Source organism: Haliotis rufescens, unplaced genomic scaffold, assembly GCF_023055435.1.
Source record: "Haliotis rufescens isolate VD_foot unplaced genomic scaffold, xgHalRufe1.0.p SCAF_3, whole genome shotgun sequence".
Taxonomy (NCBI): Eukaryota; Metazoa; Mollusca; class Gastropoda; order Lepetellida; family Haliotidae; genus Haliotis; species Haliotis rufescens.
In genome coordinates this window covers 18,825,073-18,847,528 of record NW_025964001.1, presented here as the reverse complement: position 1 = coordinate 18,847,528, position 22,456 = coordinate 18,825,073, and the positions used below count along the sequence as shown (strand labels likewise).

The 22,456-nt window shown below is 41.0% G+C and overlaps 2 protein-coding genes across 3 annotated transcripts; one reads left to right on the top strand and one right to left on the bottom strand.

The window, feature by feature from the left end:
• Window positions 1-1,761: 1,761 nt before the first annotated feature.
• On the top strand, window positions 1,762-2,703 carry LOC124137007 (probable ATP-dependent RNA helicase DDX23). The gene has a single exon (XM_046503084.2). It carries the CDS (start codon window positions 1,762-1,764, stop codon window positions 2,701-2,703), a length of 942 nt encoding a protein of 313 aa, XP_046359040.2.
• Window positions 2,704-7,437: 4,734 nt separating this feature from the next.
• LOC124137087 lies at window positions 7,438-20,683 on the bottom strand. 2 transcript variants are annotated; one of them, XM_046503241.2, is made up of 10 exons: window positions 20,575-20,683; window positions 18,280-18,498; window positions 17,591-17,727; window positions 15,509-15,644; window positions 14,475-14,672; window positions 12,879-13,076; window positions 11,576-11,722; window positions 10,956-11,132; window positions 9,369-9,441; window positions 7,438-8,613 (listed from the first exon to the last, which is right to left on the bottom strand). In XM_046503241.2, the coding sequence occupies exons 1-10, from the start codon at window positions 20,678-20,680 to the stop codon at window positions 7,515-7,517; spliced, it is 2,490 nt and encodes an 829-aa protein (XP_046359197.2). In that variant the 5' UTR covers window positions 20,681-20,683; the 3' UTR covers window positions 7,438-7,514. The 2 variants fall into 2 exon arrangements, with proteins under 2 accessions (XP_046359197.2, XP_048258800.1); XM_048402843.1 differs by lacking the exon at window positions 18,280-18,498 and having other exon boundaries at window positions 20,575-20,681.
• Window positions 20,684-22,456: the final 1,773 nt, after the last annotated feature.

The window sequence follows — 22,456 nt, the reverse complement described above, 5'->3', positions numbered from 1 at the left end:
AAGACTTGGTTGTTTTCAGGCCACTGTCGTATGGTAGTAGTACTGCTGTGTTGTGGTAGGCAACAAACAAACACTTACTTGTTTATGCAGGCTGTACGAGTGGCGGGTGTGATACCGGTAGAGCAGGACATGCTTACACTTTGCGCGAACGTCTTGTGTCCCCTTTGACTTTCAGTGAACCATTCACTACTCCCCGTGAATATTCCGGGGTAGAAATGGTCTTCACCACTCATGCTTGTCCTAAGAGGCGACTAACGGGATCGGGTGGTCAGGCTCCTTGACTTGGTTGATTCATGTCATCGTATCCCAATTGCGTATATCGATGCTCATGATGTCAATCACTGGGTTGTCTTGTCCTGACTCGATTATTTACATCATTTGCTTGGTCCATTTGTTTAGTGGTGACCATGGTGATGCTAGGATGTGGTCGGGTGTAATGGGTTCTTTTAAAGCTGGAAACTTTGTCATAGCGCGTTTCCACACGCAGATCGATACAAGGAGAAATGCATAGTGTGCGGCGGGATAAGTCTATAAATGAACAATTTATTGTATTTTTTTTTTTGAATAAGTGCATCAATAGTTTCCATAGTTGGATATTGTAACTGTTGATATTGTGTCACTTTATATAGCTACGTTGTATACTGACATCCTGCGTGTACATGTGTCACTATATATAGCTACGTTGTATACTGACATCCTGGGTGTACATGTATCACTATATATAGCTACGTTGTATACTGACATCCTTGGTATTTATGTGTCACTATGTATAGCTACGTTGTATACTGACATCCTGGGTGTACATGTGTCACTAAGTATAGCTACGTTGTATACTAACAACCTGGGTGTACATGTATCACTATATATAGCTACGTTGTATACTGACATCCTCTGTGTACATGTGTCACTATATATTGCTACGTTGTATACTGACATCCTGGGTGTACATGTGTCACATTGTATAGCTACGTTGTCTACTGACATTCTTGGTGTGCATGTGTCACTATATATAGCTACGTTGTATACTGACATCCTGGGTGTTTATGTATCACTATATATAACTTCGTTGTATACTAACATTTTCGGTGTGCATGTATCACTATATATAGCTACGTTGTATACTGACATCTTGGGGCTGCATATGTCACTATTTATAGCTACGTTGTATACTGACATTCTGGTTGTGCATGTATTACTAATATAACTACGATGTATACACACAACCTGGGTGTGCATGTATCACTATGTATAGCTACATGTAGGTATATATACGACCTTATGTAGACATTGATCGCCACGTATTGACGCTGGACGGGTCTCTTTCAGATATAAATATAGCGTACAATTGCACTATTGTGTTGTAAGCACCGAGTCTATCATGGCTGCGTGCGTGTGTGTGTATAGACAGTCACCCTTGACTACAGTATCGATTGCCGAAACGTATGGCTAGCGTTATGCTACGAACATACAGCGTTCAGAGTATCTCAGATATAAGGAAAGACGGTAGCGTAAATCTCTATTCGCCGCATCAAGCACGGATATTATATAGAACACTGAGGGCCTGGTGAGAGGTATGTTGAAGACATTGGTTATAAGGTAGGGGTAATATATCGAGAGCGAACACGGATCATGTATGCAGATCGATAAGTAGAAACAATCAGAGACGTAGATCTGTCAGTGAGACCGTCACGGACGTAGAAGCAGAAACACACGTGTTGTCGGAGCAGAGTCACTTACAGAAAGGTCACCTCATCTGAAGGTATGGACGGTGAGATCAGGAATGCTAAACATGCCAAGGAAGGTGGGAAACACTATTCGATCAAACTAAAAAGAACTTCGAACCATGAAGCACCGTCACTCGATGAACATGCTGAAATTAAGCAGAGACGGGAAGACCGTCACTGGTCTGAGAAATCTTTGGAGGATATGAGCCAAAGAGATTGGCTTACCTTTAAAACTGACCATAAGATCAGGTGTAAAGGAGAAGGAATTCCCTGTCCCTTGAGATCATGGAATGACCTCTCAGTTCCTAAGTTAATAAGAGAGTTTATTGACAAAAGGGGATACAAAAAACCCACTCCTATCCAGATGCAATCAATTCCAATTGGTCTACAAAACAGGGATGTTATTGGTGTTGCTCCTGCTGGTAGTGGGAAGACAGTCGCCGCACTTATTCCTCTTTTCGCGTGGATTCAAGGATTGTCCAAGCTTGAGATGATGGAAGATTCGATCAAAGCCCCTTATGCTATTATTCTTACACCAACACGTCAAGTGGCTCGACAGGTGGCGGACGAATGTCTTAGGTTTGGCGAAACAAGTGGCATCCGAACCGCCACAGTTATCGGAGGTATGACTCGTGAAGAGCAAAACCTCCAGCTTGGTTCGGGTTGCGAGATTATAGTAGCCACGCCAGGTCGACTCGCTCATACTCTGGAGAAACGTACTCTTGTTCTCAGCCAGTGGACATTTGTTGTGATGGATGAAACCGATTGTATGATAGAATTTGGCTTTGAGTCTGATTTGTGTAGGATCCTTGACTTAATACCGGGGTATAAAGAGCTGCCAAAAACAGAGGATGTTGAAGAGGATGGGAAGAAGTACCACCAGACTGTCATTTTCACATCAACCATGTCACCAACACTGGAGCGTTTTGCGCGTAGCTTCCTTCGTGACCCGTGCATGGTACACATTCATTCAGTTTGAGATGATCATACAGAGCATATTGTCTACATGGTGACAGAGCAGCAGAAGAATGAAACGTTTCTTAAGATTCTGGCTTGAACCACCTGTTGTCATCTTCGTTACGTTGAAGAAAAAGGCGGATGCTGTCACCGAGTATCTGAACGGAAGGGGCTTCAATGCTGTAGCACTTCACGGAGGTATGTGCATGGCCCAGAGAGAATCTGCTGTCACAAGTTACAAAGAAGGATCCATATTGTTCGCCACAATTGTTGCAAGTAGAGGAATCAATATTGGCAACGTGAAAACTGTTCTTAGTTAAACCATGGGAAGGATTATTGGAGAATATGTATGTCGTCCTGGTCTGACAGGTCGAGAGGGTAAAAACGGTGCTGAAATTTTCTTCCTGGCGGATGAAGATTCTTATCTCTTCTATGACATGAAGCAGATGCTCCTGGCCCGTTCTTCATCCGTCTGTCCTTCCGAGTTGGCCAATTATTCTGAAACCAAGAACAAACCTGATTTACGAACAAACGTCTAACAGTAAAACACATGAACTTTATTTACGGATAATTTAATCAAAAATATTCGTTGTTTCTATAAATAAAGGCTAGGGTTAACACATTTGACAGTAACTTAAAGACAAGAAATCAAACAAGAATATGTCCATTGTTAAGAGAAATCATTGGAAGATGAGTACACCCTTCGATGGACTGGTCCTTACTAAATGACAAGAGAATTACATATTAACCAGAACGTCATCTATCGTTTGGTAGTAAACAGGTGTTCATGATATTGCTCTGGTAGAATAAGGTAATTATAGAACATAAACCCTGCTTTTTGTTACCAGACATGACTTGTTAACGAAATAGTGCTCCTTGTTTTGCGATACATGTATTATTTGTGTCTGGGCGGTGGTCGTGTGTGCAATAAATATATTTCGCTCTCAAGAGCTGTATACATTGTGGTTAACGTTTTCAAATTACTGAATAATACTTTGGTATGTCATGTTAAAAACCTAGTTAGCTGATATAGGTTTAACGTCGCGTTCAAGATTTATGCATGAATTTAGCGTTCACGATTTATGCACGAATTTAGCAACGTTGCGTGTGTGTGTGTGTGTGTGTGTGTGTGTGTGTGTGTGTGTGTGTGTGTGTGTGTGTGTGTGTGTGTGGTGTGGTGTGGTGTGGTGTGGTGTGGTGTGGTGTGGTGTGGTGTGGTGTGGTGTGGTGTGGTGTGGTGTGGTGTGGTGTGGTGTGGTGTGGTGTGGTGTGGTGTGGTGTGGTGTGGTGTGTGTGTGTGTGTGTGTGTGTCTCTCTGTGGGGGGGGGGGGGGGGGGGGGGCAAGTTCATAGTGCCAGCCCACTGATATGCCATGCCACAGTTTAACATGAATGCCCCACTCAGACACAGCATACTTATTCCGAACCGACCAGTCCTTGTTTTGTTACAGTGATGCCGAGCGCCAGGTAGGGAAACAACAAGTACCACTTTTAACGTCTTTTGGTACGACGTGACAGGGGATCGAACCCCGATCTTCCGCTCTCCGGACAGACGCTCTAGACGAAGGAGGCGGTCTACCCGAAAAAGGATAATGATCATAGGATTCGATATTGAAACATGAATTGTCGACAAACTAACAAACAGATAGGTACCTTGACTGTGTTAACTGAAAAACCATTTAGAGATTTAGTCTCACATGAGTAAAAGTAGAACTATCTATATGTCACCACGAAGTGTTATAAAATACCCCAATAACACGATCGACATCGGGTTGTGTACATGTTGGTACCCAAATAGACCCACTGGTTATTGCTAGTGACCTTGATCAGACACAATATCATTTTATTAAACGCCATCTACTACCAAGTTAGCCAAAAAATCGTTTATTTTCTGTGCTCTGTTTTATTATTGTACCCATACGTTTCCGATCGAACCTTACAATATATTTTGCTTATCCTATCCGGTCGAGCATACTCTTTCTACCAACATATTAGGGAGCGTCATACGATTCTTGCCCAGAGGCTGTTTTAACAGGGCTACACCATTCAAGGCCTCAGTAAAAGTTTTCAGCAGGTTTAATGGTGTTCGACATGTGGAGGACATTTCCAAATCTGACGCATCAGTGACAAGTATGATGTCCGATGCAGTTCCCTATCTTGACTTGTACCATATGTTCCCGTGCTTTTACAGGTGAATATGTGTCTTGCATTTGCATATGTTTGTGACGGGTGCAACCGGTGTTTCGGGATACGCTCATTTTTTCGCGAACACCTGGTGTTATCACTATTTGATAGTGATTCATAAACACATGCTCATGATGTAGTCGGAATCGTACAGTCGACTCTGTATTTGGCAGAGATTTCTTATGAATATGGAAAAGGATTTGTCGCTTTTATTTACGAAAAGTCACGTTCCATAGTACCAAGTTGTCCGAGTCCCCTTTGTTCTCGGTGCCTTTGGTGAGTGAGTGAGTCGGGTTTTACGCCGCTTTGAACTGAATTTCAGTTATATCGCGGCGTGTCAGCTTAACTTAGGAGGAAAGCCCGAAGTGATGCAGGTCTCAGACGTTTACCACTTCGGTGAAACCCACGAGCACAGGTATTCTGCTGACAAACCTAGAAACATAATCGACTTGAACAAGGATTTGAACCAATGACCTAGGTTTTCTGGAGTGCAAAAGGGACACAACTCTGCACAGTGAATTGCAGTGCCTCAGACGACCACGAACACGATCACGAACCCACGAACACGGGTATGGTGCTGACAAACCTAGAAACATAATCGGGATGAACCGGGATGCGAACCCACAATCATAGGTTTCTAGCGTGCCCTAGGGACGCAACTCTGCACAGCGAATCACGGCGACTCAGACGACTCCCCTCCCACCTCCACCTAACCCCATACCTCCCCGTGCCCCCGGTGCCTTAGGTTTGGTACCTCCCAATCTGTTGACTGATATTAGGAGAGTACCCGCGTTTGCTGCCAGCGTACTCAATGCAATGCAGAAGGCTCATTGATGTGGAGACTTCACATTCTCCCAAAAGTTCATGTTAGGTTCGACTAGGCAGCGCTTCCTGGGAGAAGTCCTCTTTGCTGTCTGGACTTTGTGTTGAGAGCCCAGAGCTGAAGAGCCTAACTAGCCTGACTGTGCCAGGATCACCCAAACCCTCTTTGCTCAATTTGTTTATTTTAATCTGTACATTATGTTCACAAAATGAGAAGGATATATTTCTCTATTTCCTGTCTGCACATAATTAAAAAATCAAAATGTACGCTGTATTTTCTTTATTTAGCTGTCGTAATGCCACGTCACCATAAATACCGAAGGGAGAGGTTATATTCGACGTCAAGAGGCCGTGCTTCAGGATGATATTTGTTTCTCGTGACTGTCACCTGGGTTTGTCATTAATATAAAGCATATGGTTTTGTTGAAACGCAATCCTGCATTTTCCTTGCATAGAATAATCAAAATTGTACACGAGTATATCCTCACAAAAAGCTTCGACGCCCTGATGTGGAATTCGTAATACTAATTCAACAATGCAGCAAGATGTTGTCCTTGTCTCACCGGGAACCATACAAACCGCCCTGAAGCGGATAAGGAAATCTTCCCTTGATTGGAGCTCAGTGTTTCGTTGTGTCATTTACAACAGTTCTCCCACAGACTGCAGTTCTTCAGCATCTGATACTGCGCTATTTATACAACGGGGCATACCAGAACTAGAAGCTGTACAAGCGTGTTCCAATGTAACGAAGAGGCGGCTGATAACAGGAATATAGCATGCATATACCAAGTAAATACTTATTAAAAACAAATACTTGTGATATCATTTCAAAAAACTGCCTAACACTTCATTTGCTCTTTTACTGAAATGGTGAATTCCTTGTTGTGTCCATTGGAGACGTACATCTGTTTGAAATGGAAAATCATTTGAGGTTGCTCTTTCGTTTAGACCCCTAATACTCATTGCAATGTCTTGACAGGCTTGCCCAAAGTCCTTGTTTGTTGTTTTACGCCACAGTAAGCACTATATGAGGAACATCACGGCGGCCTGTAACTCCAGAATCTGGACCAGCCATTCTGGTGGATTAAACGTGTATAACTGCTTGTATTAGTCCGAACTAATGCCGATTTTATAGTGCTAGCCAACTGAGATACCATGCAACAGTTTAACCCCACTCAGACACAGTATACTGACTCACAGCCGACCAGTCCTTGTTTTATCCCCTTAATGCTGAGCGCCATGCAGGATAACAACAAGTACCATATTTTAATGTATTTTGGTATGACGCGGCCTGGGTATGGAACCCCGGACCTTCCGCTATCTGGACAGACACTTTACCACTACACCACGGAGTCAACAAAAGACCGAACCAATTTACTCGCCTCTTTTGACAAGCAAAAGATGGCTTGTGGCCTATAATAATAAAACGGGTCCTCATGGAGTCTAAACAGGTAGAAGAATGACCAATCTGTGAAGTAATATACTGTTTGTCAATATCATCATCATTATTAGCTTGCAGTTTTTAATACATTTATGTAATCACAATAAATTATTACTTTCGTTTTTCAATGTATATATGTTCACTTGCACACCGAAAGTTGTGAGTTTTATTATCCATTGCTATCAAATTCTAAGCAAATCAAGTAATTCACAACTCAAAGTTATGATTCAAATCAGGGAGATCTCCAGTGAGAATTCCGGGTTAGAACAACAAAAGGATCAATTATTTACAGGACACCGTCATATTGATGGAATATATGTGTGGCGTTGAACAACAACAAACAAACAAACAGTGATATTGTTTACGTTAGCCACAACGCTTTGGACTTCAAGCGTCGGATATTCCTTCTCTACTGTTTACACCGTCGTCTCCTGCAGTGCCACTAGGTGTGGACATACTATTCCCCCCTTGTGCTGTGAAGGATAAATTGTAGTAACACGTTTCTTCATCACTGAGATCTTCCACATCTTCGATATACTGATACGTATCGTCATCCATCTCCCAGTCCCCATCCACACCACAATCATCATCTAAATCTAATTCGTGCGCATAACTATAGTCATCCGGTCGCGGCCGTTGTGGCTGACTTCGTGTAGTGTCGTATCTGTCGTCAACGCCATCCAGTTTAAAATCAGCGTCAACGTCTCCGGCATGACTGTAGACGTTGTCGCTGATCGCGGTGGGAGCTTGTCTTGTCATAGTGTCATAACCATCTCGGCTTGACGTATTAGTCACACGATCATACACGTTCATGTGAGAGTCTTCCTTTGTGGCAGTATTGTTCATTCTTTGTCCAAGCGTATTGTAAGGAGCATCTGACCCTCTCTTGTCACTGTTTGGTTCACTCGCTAGTTTATACATGCATCTATCGTCCATCTGATCTACTTCCCCAGCAAGCTGATATATGCCATCGTCGTCCTCAACTGTTACACCATCCATGTGAGCGTCCTTTACACCAGAACCATCATGCATTGCTTCATTCGTATTCTGATAGTGTCTTACTGCCCTGGTGACCTGTATGTTCTCCTCTGTTTCCTCTTGTCCACCCGATTGTAAAATTATGTTTTCATAACAGTCCTTGTCCGGCTTTTGGTTAAAACAGCCTGATAACCTCTCCGGCTGATCACGCCCGTCGTTTTCAGACTTGATATTGCAATAAAGCTCCTGTTCTGTGTCCTTGTTGTTTCGCGTCCACAACGCTTTTTGAATGTGACTGTTCGGTTTCACTGTTGCTATAGGAACCGCGGAGTAATATGGCGAGTTCCAACTGCTTGTGTCTAAAGGCACCGGGACCTCGTAGCCGTCATTATCGTCTCCTGATAGGGCCGTAGCTGCAGAGTATGTGGCATTGGCTGCTGATGCATTGAAGCCTATCGTTTGACCATTTGTAACCGTTAGTTTGGCTCGGAAGCACAACCTCTTCATTCTGAAATATATCTGAAGTCATTTTCCTACCATTTTACAGGCAATTTAAAATATATAATTATTAATCAATATATGTTCTATAGATCTACGACAATTTACCATAAGCTTGGAAAAGGAGAGTTGAATTAGGTTTACAGTAAACGATGGAGGAGGTTTAAATATTGTAATAACATGTCACTGCCCTTGAAACGACAGGAACCAATACAGTACCTTACAAGGAAGCTGTATACATTATGACGTACTAGTATATATGCGGTTACCCTTCCGTACACCGTTCTTCTCTGTTTTATAATAAATGAAACTGACGTGTTGTATGTGTTGGGTTGACGTACGTTTTAGATAAGACATTTGTATCCTATGACTTTACGAATCACTCTGATATATATGGTCGAGGGAGTGTTATACTATCAATATCAACAATGATAATTTCAATTTTAATATTGCTCTGTTTAGAAGCGCATACGTTGTGACTTAAAACGCCTCTTTTCTGTCTTAAGTGTATTGGTGTTCAATTAGTTCAAATGACTGATTATTGCCCATTAGATAGAAATTTGAGAGTGGAGAAAATATGGAGAGTAGCTCTCTTTTTTTACTCCAATTTACATTATAAAACGGCATTAAACTACCCTCGTCTGTCTTTACAAGTCGTCGTTGTGTACTCAGGAGATTGATCATGGTTGTTATTCTATATTTATGATTACATGTATGATCATTGCCTTTAAGTACACTACGGTCATCCTATTGGAGTTGGTGTACCTGTATGTGAATACCAGAACCATGACGCCAGATAGCAATACCAAACTTCCAATGACAACGCCCACGTAGACACCTGAAAGACAAACATCCATCTTATTTAAACTGGGGGCATGGGTTTCCAAGTCAAGGAGCAGCAATTCGCTGGGACTTGCGTCCCTTCAGGTCAACAGCAACACATGTGCGTTTGGGTTTCACCACCGTTGTAAACGTGCATTACTCCTGAATTTTCTCCCACATCAAGCTGCCACCCTGTGATATAACTGTAATACTTTCAAAGCGGAGTTAAACCCAACTTACTCACTCACTCTTATCAAAACTGTGATGTAAATTCGAATAATCTACCAGGGATACAACAATTCATTGATGTTGGCACATCCTCACGCCCTTCTCCATAGCACAGTACGCAATACTGTACTCTGGTATTTATACAAAAACAGATGTATATAAAGTTACATGATACATGATACCACAAACAATGTATGTAGTTAAAAGTACAAATTCAAAACCTATCAGTTCAGATCAATTTATCAATATTTATTAATAATCTCTTATGTTCAGAGAACCGTTCGATGAAAAGCTTCAGTTAAATATGTAAGATGTTTCAGTTATAACGTAATACCTTAGGAATAGTGTAATGGTATATCTGTCTCAAGTATAGGAACAGTTAGTGAGTTTTACGCCGATTTTAGCAATACTCCAGTCATTGCGAACGGACAGAAGAAATGGGCAACACAAATTGTACCCATGCGGGATTCGAAGCCGGTCTTCGACGTCCCAAGACATCACTTTCACCACTAGGCTACCCTCAAGGAACTGAGTCAAAACAAACTGAAAGCTACAGCTTGAAGAACTTACATTCACGAGTCACTGTAAAGCTGCAATGGCAACAGTGTTCGGGGAACGGTTACGCATAACAGGTCTCCACAGTTAGACGTCAAGGCTCTCATGTAGCACGTGTCTATGGTGTTATATACCCGCCAGGATGAGATGGCTAACCTCGCACGCAGCCTGGGTTGTATAATCCCCAGGGAGCTGAGAATGATTATTGTGTGCACACTGATCCATTGACCACGGTAAAAAGTGCGCTTTGAGCAACCACGATGGAAAACAGCGCCAAACAAATGCACTTATTATATTTAATAAAAGGTGGCTGTTTACTCCTACATGTGTACACAACGTAAACTCCTTATGGTAATCTGTGAATATGTTTATAAACTCTCATGGAAAGAACAAAATACAAATAACTAATTGTGTCGCAATCTTGTATGGAATATTTACCAATATTCAGAGTGAGTGAGTATGGTTTTACGCCGCTTTTGGCAATATTCCAGCAATATCACGGCGGGGGACACCAAAAATGGGCTTCACACATTGTACCCATGTCGGGAATCCAACCCGGGTCTTCGGCGTGACGAACGAACGCTTTAACCACTAGGCTACCCGACCGCCGCCCCCAATATTCAGAGATTTGTGTCCAACATTGTCAGTCACCATCCTTATGGCAGTCGCAGAACATTTGCATAAACTCCATGGAATGGACAAAATGCAAATAATGAATTATCTTGTATCGCAATATGGAATATTTACCAATATTCTGAGATTTGTGTCCAGCAGTGTCAGTCACCAGGTACAACAGCGTGGTGTTATATGTGGTCGACGGATGGGTTTTGTGACTGGTAGGCGTTGTTGTGTTTCTTATTGAGGTAACACGTGCTGTAGGTGTCACACCTGTGCTGGGCGCCACAGTTGATGGTCCTAATTTTACTAAGAACAGATAATATATACAGTATGTATTAACATGAATGTTCTCTTTTTTCTCGTCGTTTCATCAGGAAGAGAAACGCATCTTAGTTTTACTTGGATCAAGTATTTGTTAACATAAATGCTCTCACTCTTGAAATGCAAGTAATGCTTTCACTCGTTTTGTAAAATCAGAAAATGCAAAGTGGTCTTAATTGTCCACAATATAGGAATAGCCGTGGTGAAGACGTATCTATAAATAAAAGAATAGAAACGCGAATTGAGTCAACCGTTATAAAGACACAACATTATGACAATACATAAATTCTATTGACAAAGATAATACCTTAACTGTTATACAACATACGCCATAAGGTATGAACGAAATTAACATTGATAAAGATAAGCATAAGCATGTTACGTACATTGTGATTTTGTCTTTAAAATGAAAAGTTTAAAACACTTACAACCTTCACAGACAGACCCGTAGCGTTTGGAGCATTCAATCCAAAAGAAAATGGCCGGCGTAGATGAAGTCTTGCCTACAGCAAGGCATTTTGGAAGAGTACTAGATTCACCACTAAAGAGGACTGAAGGCAAAATCACTTGGTTACCTGAAAAAAAGACAAATAAATATAAATATAAATAAACGACTGATTTTGTTGTTGTAACATAAAATGGATGCCAAGGTATTTCAAATATGTATCGACAGTTTATTCACTGTACAATATATTCGGCATCTTCCCGAGGCAAGGGAGTTTACTGACTATAAAAGTCCAGTTTCCACCCTTGCCGAACTAGACTGAACTTTCTGAATTATATTTTGGCTGGACAAACGACCCTATGTATCGTCCAATGAATATTGCGCAACGAAATCGACATGCTGCTCTTAAAACAACTAATACAGCCTAGACGTCTGTAGAGACCTGTTATGCCTGACCGTTCCCCGAACACCTGTCATTATAGCCCGTGTTTTAAACAGTTGTAAATAATATTGTTATGGCAAAATATGTTTGAAAAAATTGTTTTTAAAAGGCTATATGGTAGAACATATGCCGATGCGACGTCACAATTTATTTACTCACTCACTCACTCACTCTTAAAACAACATGACGACTGCCGTGTAGATTTCAGTCGGTTGCAGGATTTGCCAAGCATGTGCCCCGACAACTGGGCGTCGACATATGTTTCCCCAAACCTTTCATGTCTTTAATCATGGTGTACAAATGATTTCATGCACTTCGCGAGGTAATACGCGTTTTATTACAATATTGATCTTGATTATCGATCAGATCGTCTTGACTGGTTGAAGACCGCCACCGTGGTCTAGTGGTAGAGCGTCCGCCCGGAGTGCGGAAGGTCCGGGGTTCGATCCCCGACCGCGTCATACCAAATGACGTTAAAAGATGGTACTTGTTGTTACCCTGTCTGGCGCTCGGCATTAAGGAACTAAAACAAGGACTGGTCGGCTCGGAGTCAGTATACTGTGTCTGAGTGGGATATCCATGTTAAACTGTGGCATGATTACGTATGTCAGTGGGCTAGCACTATAAATCGGCATCAGTCTCGTACACGCAGCCACACAACACACACACGTGCAACAATCTTGGACGCGACGTTAAACCCCATTTCACCTCACCTCCTATGTATATACGTATCTAGAATCCACAATATGTAATCTAATTACGTTATTGGTTACATGTCTTGCCCTATATATTAGTTTCACATCAGCTTGATTTCGAATAGTATACGCCAAGTGTCTCTACTTACCATCGACCCATTTCCTCACCGACTCTCGCTCCAGACCGACCCAGTATTGTTGATATATGTCCTGGGGCCTTGACACCATCGCTAGTGTAAGGTTTCCGGCGTTCTCAGCTGTCACTTTGATCAACGAGCATTCTGTGTTCGAGGCCACCCAGGATCTGCGCACATACCTTAAGCATACTTTACCTTCGCATTGCGGGTCTGTAAACATACACACAACCCGATATAACGGCGATGTCGTCTATCTTCAAACAATGTCAAACATTCTTCGAAGCTATTGCGAGAGAAGTACAACAACCCTTAACTTTGCTGCGAAGAGCGTAGGTTCGAGTCCCACATTTCCATTGATTTTGACGATATGTTTGTCAGTATCAAACCCGTGCTCGTGGGTCTGACACCGACATCACTTTTCTTCTACTTTCAACTGACACACCGTTAAATTACTATGCTGCAGTTCAAAGCACCGTAAACTACTCGCTCGCTCACTCACCCTCACTCACTCAGTGACTGAATCCCCTCCACCCCCCACCCCCACCCCCACCCCCACCATACACACACACACACACGGTCACTCAACCATTCACTCACTCACTCACTCACTCACTCACTCATTGAACTGCCCCTACCTACCCTACCCCATCCCACCAACCACACCCAGTCTTTCATTCACCCCCACACTCACTTACTCGATATCACAGAAAGTTATTATAATATTATATATTTTCATATTTTGCAAGAGTAATATGACTTAGTGTAAATACATATTAACATCAAATTTGGTTGTTTGATGTTTAACGCCGCACCTAGCAATATTCCAGGTATATAACGTTGGTCTGTAAATTATCGAGTCTGGAGCAGACAATCCAGTGATTGACATCATGAGCATCGATCTACGCAATTTGGATACGATGACATGAATCAACCAAGTCAGCGAGCCTGACCACCCGATCCAGTTAGTCGCCTCTTACGACAAACATAGTCGCCTTTTACAGCAGGCATTGGTTGCTGAAGACGTATTCGACCCCGGATCTTCACGGGTGATTAACATTAGATGTACACATTAAAACTGAATCATGATAACAACATCATGGGTGCAATTGCACATGAACATTTCGTTGGAACAATCATGCACGCAATATCGTACATTAGCGCTGGGGCGGGTAACTCGGGTACTCGGGTCGAGTGGGTACTGAGCAGGACCCGGGTACCCACAGGACTACCCGGACCCGTGGTTAGTCACGTGATATATTTTTTAATGACAAAACTTATCTAAAACTCTATGGTCACACTACTTCTGTTCCCATTTCTTTCTGACTATGCACGTATTCCTTCTCCCTTTTATATCTTTGAAAAAAAGATAAAACTTCAGTAAACATCAGTGCATATGCATGACTAGATCGTTTTATACGTGTATCTAACTATTTTGCCAGGACTACGGTCAAACTTTTCCCAATCGGACAGTTTGTACCTATCTCCTGAGACCTACAGCGGGTACCAGGGTAGGGTCAGATAATAGCGGGGTGGGTACTCGGGTAGTTAATTTTGACCAGCCCTAAAGTTTATTCCAGACATATTTCAACCCATTCATAGCTGTCTTACTTCCAGAACTTGTCACAGAGTTCTTCTCACATGCCGACATTCTCCGGCGGACATCACAAGCGCTGTCACACTTGAGATATGGGTAGTACGTTGTGCCGCGATATCGGATGTGGAACAAGTTGTCAACCCTTGGTCGATCTCTGTTCACGCCAACATAGCAGCATCCGCTCGTTGGGAGGGGTACAACGTTGACGTTTTCTATTCACGAAACATTCATGTATACAAACACTTCTACCATCAGTAATTATATTCCAAGACCAAAGCGCGCCTCAATGCAAAACGCACCTAATGCAAGAAATCATATACATTGAATGGGGATTGATTTAAGAAGAATTAGGTGTAAGGCCTTCATTCTGCGGAGGTAGAATATTAACTTTCGTTTTTCTTTTTACGTTGTAACCACATGTATATACAGAAGCGATATATCCAACTGCATCATAAGCATTATGCTTATGAATGGTGTGCACCCGTCACAAATACATCCAAAGGCAAGTCAAGTGTTCACCTGAACAAACACAGGGGCATATGGTAAAACGCAAAATTGGATATCATTTAGGGTACCGGTGCGCCAAATTTAGAAATGTCCTCTACACGTCTACCATAAACCATTTTGAAAGTCCTTGCATGTTGTAATTCTGACGAAACAGCTTTTGATCACGAGTCGCATGATGCTCTTTGAAATTATCATGGGTGAGTGAGTGAATATGGTTTTACGCCGCTTTTAACAATATTCCAGCAATATCACGGCGGGGGACACCAGAAATGGGCTTCACACACTGTACCCATGTCGGGAATCGAACCCGGGTCTTCGGCGTGACGAGCGAACGCTTTAACCACTAGGCTACCCGACCGCCCGAAATCGTCATGGAAAGAGCATGATCGACTGTAATTTATTACTGTCAGTCATTAGGTACACGGAACAGAACAGAAGCACTATAACTTGAGCAAAGGAACGCATTTTGGACGCATATTACGCGAAGATATTCAGTTATTCATTTTTCTGACGTCGAAAAGAAAAGAAATGGTAGTATTACCCATTCTGTACACCGACACCCCGTTGTCATTTCCGCAGAATTCCTCATAGTTCCCGGGACACCGCACTTCAGATGCTCTCTTTGATGACAAGTCATTACTGTTCAACCAGTTACCGAGACAATAGCACCCGTCTCCCTGTAAGATCCAACATCACTGGTATTTTAGAACAATGTCACCCACGTTCTGGTGAACAGCACGTTATGTCAGCATCTGTGTAATATCGGTTAATAAAAGATATCTACCCGATTAATCGCGAAGAACAATAAAGAGCGAAGCGTGGTTTATTTCACGATAAAACATTGCTCTATCATGACGTCATTTATAGAGACTCGAACATGCGCTCGCATCTTGACACCGTTTTTTTTAGGGGGAAGTGTCACGTGAGTTGTTGCTCATAGATGTAGCTTGGCAACGTAGATAAACACAATGGCTAAAAGTAGATATGATATGACAATCTGCATTGGGAAAAGGTACAGATAATCGACGTGAAAAATGTGAGTATATGCGGGAAAATACAAATTTAACCCACCTGTTCATAAAATCGACTTGTCCGACATTGTCGAGGTCGGGTTCTATTCAGGGAGTGATCATTACTTAAATATGTTTAAATAGTTTAAAGCTTGTACATTTCAGTAACCTGCTTAAAGAGGATGTACATAATACTGATATCTCATATTAGAAATAAACGACTAGTGGTCGTTGTTTATCGTACAATAAAACGCTGCAGGAAGGATAAACCGCTCGGGGCTGTGCCCCTCATTGTTTATTGTCCCCGCAGTGTTTTTTTAATGTAGGACAAACAACTGCCACTCGTCGTATATTTCTTAAATAATGTGACATTTAGAAGCCGTATTATCAACGAAGATGGATTGCCACTTAGTTATTCATGCTTCATAAAGTTACTGGCATCTGTACCGAGACGTCGCATTGAAAGAACACCGAAGAAGAAAGACTTTAGAGTCCATGTCAACCTTATATTCATCTTGGAGTGTATGTATGTAAGTATCCTGTAAATGCTAAAAAATAGACGTTTCCCTCATGGTCAATGGTCAATGGTCAATGGGTCATGCGCAGAAGTATTTGTCAGACAAGACAAACGTGGCACCAACGCACCAGCATTCAGCGCGACAACGCACCAGCATTCAGCGTGACAACGCAGTAATGTGTGCAATATCTTGATTTATCTGTAGCATTAGTTGGAAGGCTATTGTCAATATCGTAACAGCTATAAATTTATTTAAATCGAAGCCAGGCGCATGACACAAACCGGATAACAAACCCTGGTCGCTATTGCACTAGGTTCAGATCCACAGTGGCCACAGTGCTTCCGTCTAGTTTGATAGCACAGATACAACAGTCGTAGAGATACTAACGCATTGTGAATCAGCGTCAAGTAAATGCATGTAGGTTATCTAGGCAAGCAATTAGCATTTAGAATAGTTTGTTTTTATTGGTGAAGGCGTGCAGAGGATGTACACCCTTAACTAAACACGAGGGAGGTACTCACTACAGGCGTACACATACTTATGGCTTAAGTACAGAGCCAAAAATATAGTACACTCCTCACGTAATTATGTAAAATAGGGAAGAAATATCATTTAAAGAAAAGTCGTAACTACCAAGAGGTCTACAAAATTAATCACTTTCACTAGGGAAATCAAATACTCATCATCAATTACAAAGTCAAGAAAATATTTAACACACCTGAATGTGCCTCTTTGCATTTCATGTACAGTAAACTACGTTTATAACGAACACGCTTATAACCAACTGATGGATATAACGAACTGTTTTTTTAGTCCCGGCAATTTGCTGTATGTATGCTGTGTATATGTTTGTAACGAATTAAGGTTATAACGAACTAAAATTAGCGGTCCCTTTGAGTTCGTTATAACCGTAGTTTGGAAGAAAACTACTGTGTGTATGACTGTCTATTAATTAATAGTTCCAATTGAACTCCCTGGCTTCAGCAAATGTTATCAACAACTCGAGGTATGTTTAATTCGCTGTGAGTAATCATTACAAATTGTAGAATAAATATAGCGCCAGTCGTGAAGGTAGAGATTTATTCAGTCACTCACCCGAAGACCAAGCACTGTATGCTGTTCCCTGCAGTGCTGATGACATGCTACAGCTGAATTGCCATCTACGTTTGTCTTATTGTCCTTCAGAGTGAGTCTCCGGTACCCCATGTAGCTGTACAGTGGGGAATGGTCTCCTGAAGCAGTACATTGGCAGTATTAAGTAACATCAGTTGCAGAGGAGAGGAGTCTTTAGACATTGGATTTCCTTTATTAATTCGCGATGGCATTTTCAATCTTATTTAATCGTCAGTAATACACTGATATTCTTTATATGAAATAAACATAGATGCTTGCTCTCAAAGCAATGTTATACAGTTTTGAACGGTGTGTAAAATTTGGAAAAATAGTTTTCATAAGCAAAATATGGTTTTACAGATTGATTAAAATCAAGAGTATCATAATGCCGTTTTACTAGATATTGGGCTTACATCTCAAAATTTCTTTCCATTACAAACTGGTCGACTTTCTCTTTTAAGAGTAAAAATAACAAAATATTTCGCCTTTATTTTAAAACAAACATAACTTGATCGGCAGAATTTGACGTTGCTTGAATTTTAATTTATCAAAATTCCTAATGCAGCATGCGCTGTCCTTAATAAAACAGGTTGTCGTGTCATAAAACATTCAATGTAATAAATACTTTCATGATCGCGGGAACTTTTCCCTTTCAGAATGTGTCGACATACTTGTCCAGATCCAGTTGGGGTATGTAATCGCACCCACCCAGTAGGGTACATTGACATGAAGCTGTCTGATGATGTCTTCGGGGATGCTCTGTGATGGTGGTACATACATATTTCCCCCTAGAAGGGAACACTCCCGCTGTGCATCCCACCAGCTTTGATTCGTAGTGAGGATTCTGTTCATTGCATTGTCATTACTGGCTGTAGGATCCATTCCGAAAGCTGAAAATTCTTCAGCAAATAAACGACACAGAAAGAATTGACACAGGAAACGATGTGATATAAAGTTCTGCTTGACTGTATTGTTGTTTCATACCACATTTAGCAATATGTCTGGATGACCAAGTCGTAAACACCGGATATGGGTGTACCCATGTGAAGAATCGAACCCACACATTCGGCGTGGAAGCTAACACTTTAATCACTAAGCTACCCCACTGTCTCTCGTGACTGTCATAACTCACATTTGTGTTTCTGTCGTGTTTTCGTTAAAAATATATTTTTATGTTTCAAATGACATTTTTTGGACATTACCATGTACATGTATTCGATCAAAAATTCGATCAATACGAAATGTTGATTAATTTTTTTTATTGTTGATAAAGATACTTAATAGATGAGAAATATGTTTCACCACTTTTTACTTATAAATGTTTAAAACTAGTAATCTATTCCTTTTGTCTGATACGATATTCCAACAATAGACATAACCAAATCTGGTCTGATTTTAATATATTAAAAGACAGGTTCGAAATGGTGCTTCAGAAGACATTTTTATTGTCACTAGTTTAAAATAACTCTTTAAAACTAGCAATCTAGCATAAAGTGTTCACTTTACATTGATGAAACACTTCTTCCTGTTCCAAGATACTGGGACACTATCTCGAAAAGGGTAAAGGCAGTTAAATAATCACAACCGATCAATTTGTAGTCCGAATTAGCTCATAGTGAATTCGTTCAAAACTTGAAGTGTCAGGTCCAACTTCGAATTTGGCTCTTCATGCAACAGCAATTATGTAAACTAACAAATGGAATTTGACTGAGTGAGTGAATGTTGTTTGACAATACAGTCAGCAATATTCCAGCAACATCCAAGGTGTTTGACTTGAGTAAAACAGAAAACAACCCAATTAACAATCGAACATACTGACTATCTCTTCAAAGTGAATTGTTATCGTAATTGTTGTTTAGGACAAAGTTCACATAAAGATAATGCCACTGATTCAACTAACAAATGATATGAAAGTCGGTAGGATTCAAAGTAAACTGCAATATTTCCAGCTAACATATCAAACATATTTGCTCTGAACTCAATAGTTTCTGTAAAAGACCAGTTTATGCCATAATGCGAGGGGCGGTCGGGTAGCCTAGTGGTTAATATATGTCACGCCGAAGACCTGGGTTCGATTCCCGACATGGGTACTATGTGTGAAGCCCATTTCTGGTGTCCCCCGCCGTGATATTGCTGGAATATTGCTAAAAGCAACGTAAAACCATATTCACTCACTCACTCCATAATGCGAATTCTATATAATGTAATATTATAAATCTGTCATTAAGATTGTAATGTGATATAAAATATCGGAATCTTTAACAATGGGAGAATGAATAGACAACACTGTATATTAAATCAAACGCTATTTTATTTGATGGATCAATACTAAATACAATAGGTATCTAATTAGATATCAATCAAAAAACATTCTTGAGCTTTGGATAACTCGATATATTTGCAGAGGTCCCAAGCACTTCAAATTCCACTGTATTTGTAACAGTACATGAGAAAATTGACACGATATGCAAATTAACGCTAGTGGGTGGTGCTGCTGGTAGGGCAGGACATGCTTACCTTTATGGGGAACATCATAGTATCATCACTGATGTTCAGTGATCCATTCATATAATTTCTACGGCTCTTTTGCCTTTTACGCCCAGAATCTGTTTCGGCGGATATTTGAAACTGGGCATTCTCTGGCGTCGACGTTTCGTTATGTATTTATATTTATATGATACTTTATTATATGAGATTATTATTTATTATTTAGTATATGCGATTTCTGGTATATTAGCATATTACCTTAATAAAGCGACAGATGTGTATATGTTTTTCCTAATTTTCCTAAACAACAATGGCGTTCTCTTTTGCGTTGTAACTATATTAAAATAAATGTAAGAGGTGGGGACAGTATACAGGGGGAATTACTATATACATGTTCACTATATTATAGCACAACATCACAATGTTCTGTTTGAAATCTGTATGTAAAATATTCCAACGTAATAAAATGTCATACTCACTCAGTTGATCGGCAAGTACAATACTGTCACAAACAAGGAGGATGGTAGCAATGGCCATCGTCCAACAGGGCAAACATCCTGCATGTATGTCCCCAGTAGACGCCATATGTTTCTGCGCCAGGTAGTTGCAATTGGCAATATTGAAATAAGCGATAACAATACAATAAGTGATATCTCAGTTGCCTTTATAGATGGCCGCTTTCACAGAAATCAAATCTCTGGTCAATATCAGCCGAAACCGGGCGTCAGGTATCTGAGCTATTAATAAATATCTCTCTAGGGTAGGGAATGTAGAGACGTAGGAATGTCAGATCTAAAGGGCCAAGCACAATCTGGGTTGTATAATGTGAACAGAATATGTATATGTATATTTGCATCATCGGCCCGTTTGTATATATACAGAGATTATTAACCTGCGATTGTCAAAAAACCATTAAGGTGATGACAATTAAGTTATAATTTGTTTTCTATTTGAAATGTTCATTTGTATTTGTAATACACATGTATATTGTTTGATAGTGTTTGAATGGTACATGTGTGTTGACGTCTCATTGGCATGTTCCTATATTCGTGTAACTATACGTATTTCGGTTTTAGATTATTTTTTATTATATTATTAAAGCATTGGCTACGCTCTGAGACGTCTCATGATGGTGGTGATTTACGTCCCGGGTGCCAGCAAGCGTTGTTTGTTTAAGCCGATATTAGACGAATAAATCAAGAGTTTTATCAACAGAGAGCATGTGGTTGAGTACGCAGGATCACCCGCTGTTCCCGTGTAAACATAGTGACAGCAAAGTTCCACACACACCTCAAAAACAAACACATAGCTAACTTATCTTCCTGTCTTTGTAGTCTCTTTTCTTATATTCGTCCTGTCCCAGTATGTTTTATTCGGAGTATCTGCCTTACGTTCATGGTAAATCCTGCGATGTCAATCAATAAATTCAAAACGCCATCCCCAGAGAATAATCAGTCTCGAATTCTGTCATACGTAATAGGAATGGTTTGTAGTGTATCATTACATAATCATATAACGAAACCATTTATAATCTGTCTATCCACCCATCCATCCATCTATCCATCTATATCTATCTATATATACACAGAAAAGAAAAAGGTCTGAGTGAGCACTGTTAATGAACATACGTTTCTCTATTTATCTTCTTTCTTCGTTTAATTTATTAATTGTAAACAAGCATACTTGTAAGTCTACGGTAGAGGGCGATCAAACTGCCCAATCCTTTCCGTGTGTGTCAGATATGTTAACGCATATGTGATTCAAGATGTACAGAGCATCATGGTAGCAGCAGTAGGTGTCTTGTTACATGGCAGCAGTAGGTATCTTGTTACATGGCAGCAGTAGGTGTCTTGTTACATGGCAGCAGTAGGTGTCTTGTTACATGGCAGCAGTAGGTGTCTTGTTACATGGCAGCAGTAGGTGTCTTGTTACATGGCAGCAGTAGGTGTCTTAGTACACGGCAGCAGTAGGTGTCTTGTTACATGGCAGCAGTAGTTGTCTTGTCACATGGCAGCAGTAGGTGTCTTGTTACATGGCAGCAGTAGGTGTCTTGTTACATGGCAGCAGTAGGGTCTTATTACATGGCAGCAGTAGGTGTCTTGTTACATGGCAGCAATAGGTGTCTTGTTACATGGCAGCAGTAGGTGTCTTGTTACATGGCAGCAGTAGGTGTCTTGTTACATGGCAGCAGTAGGTGTCTTGTTACATGGCAGCAGTAGGTGTCTTGTTACATGGCAGCAGTAGGTGTCTTGTTACATGGCAGCAGTAGGTGTCTTGTTACATGGCAGCAGTAGGTGTCTTGTTACATGGCAGCAGTAGGTATCTTGTTACATGGCAGCAGTAGGTGTCTTGTTACATGGC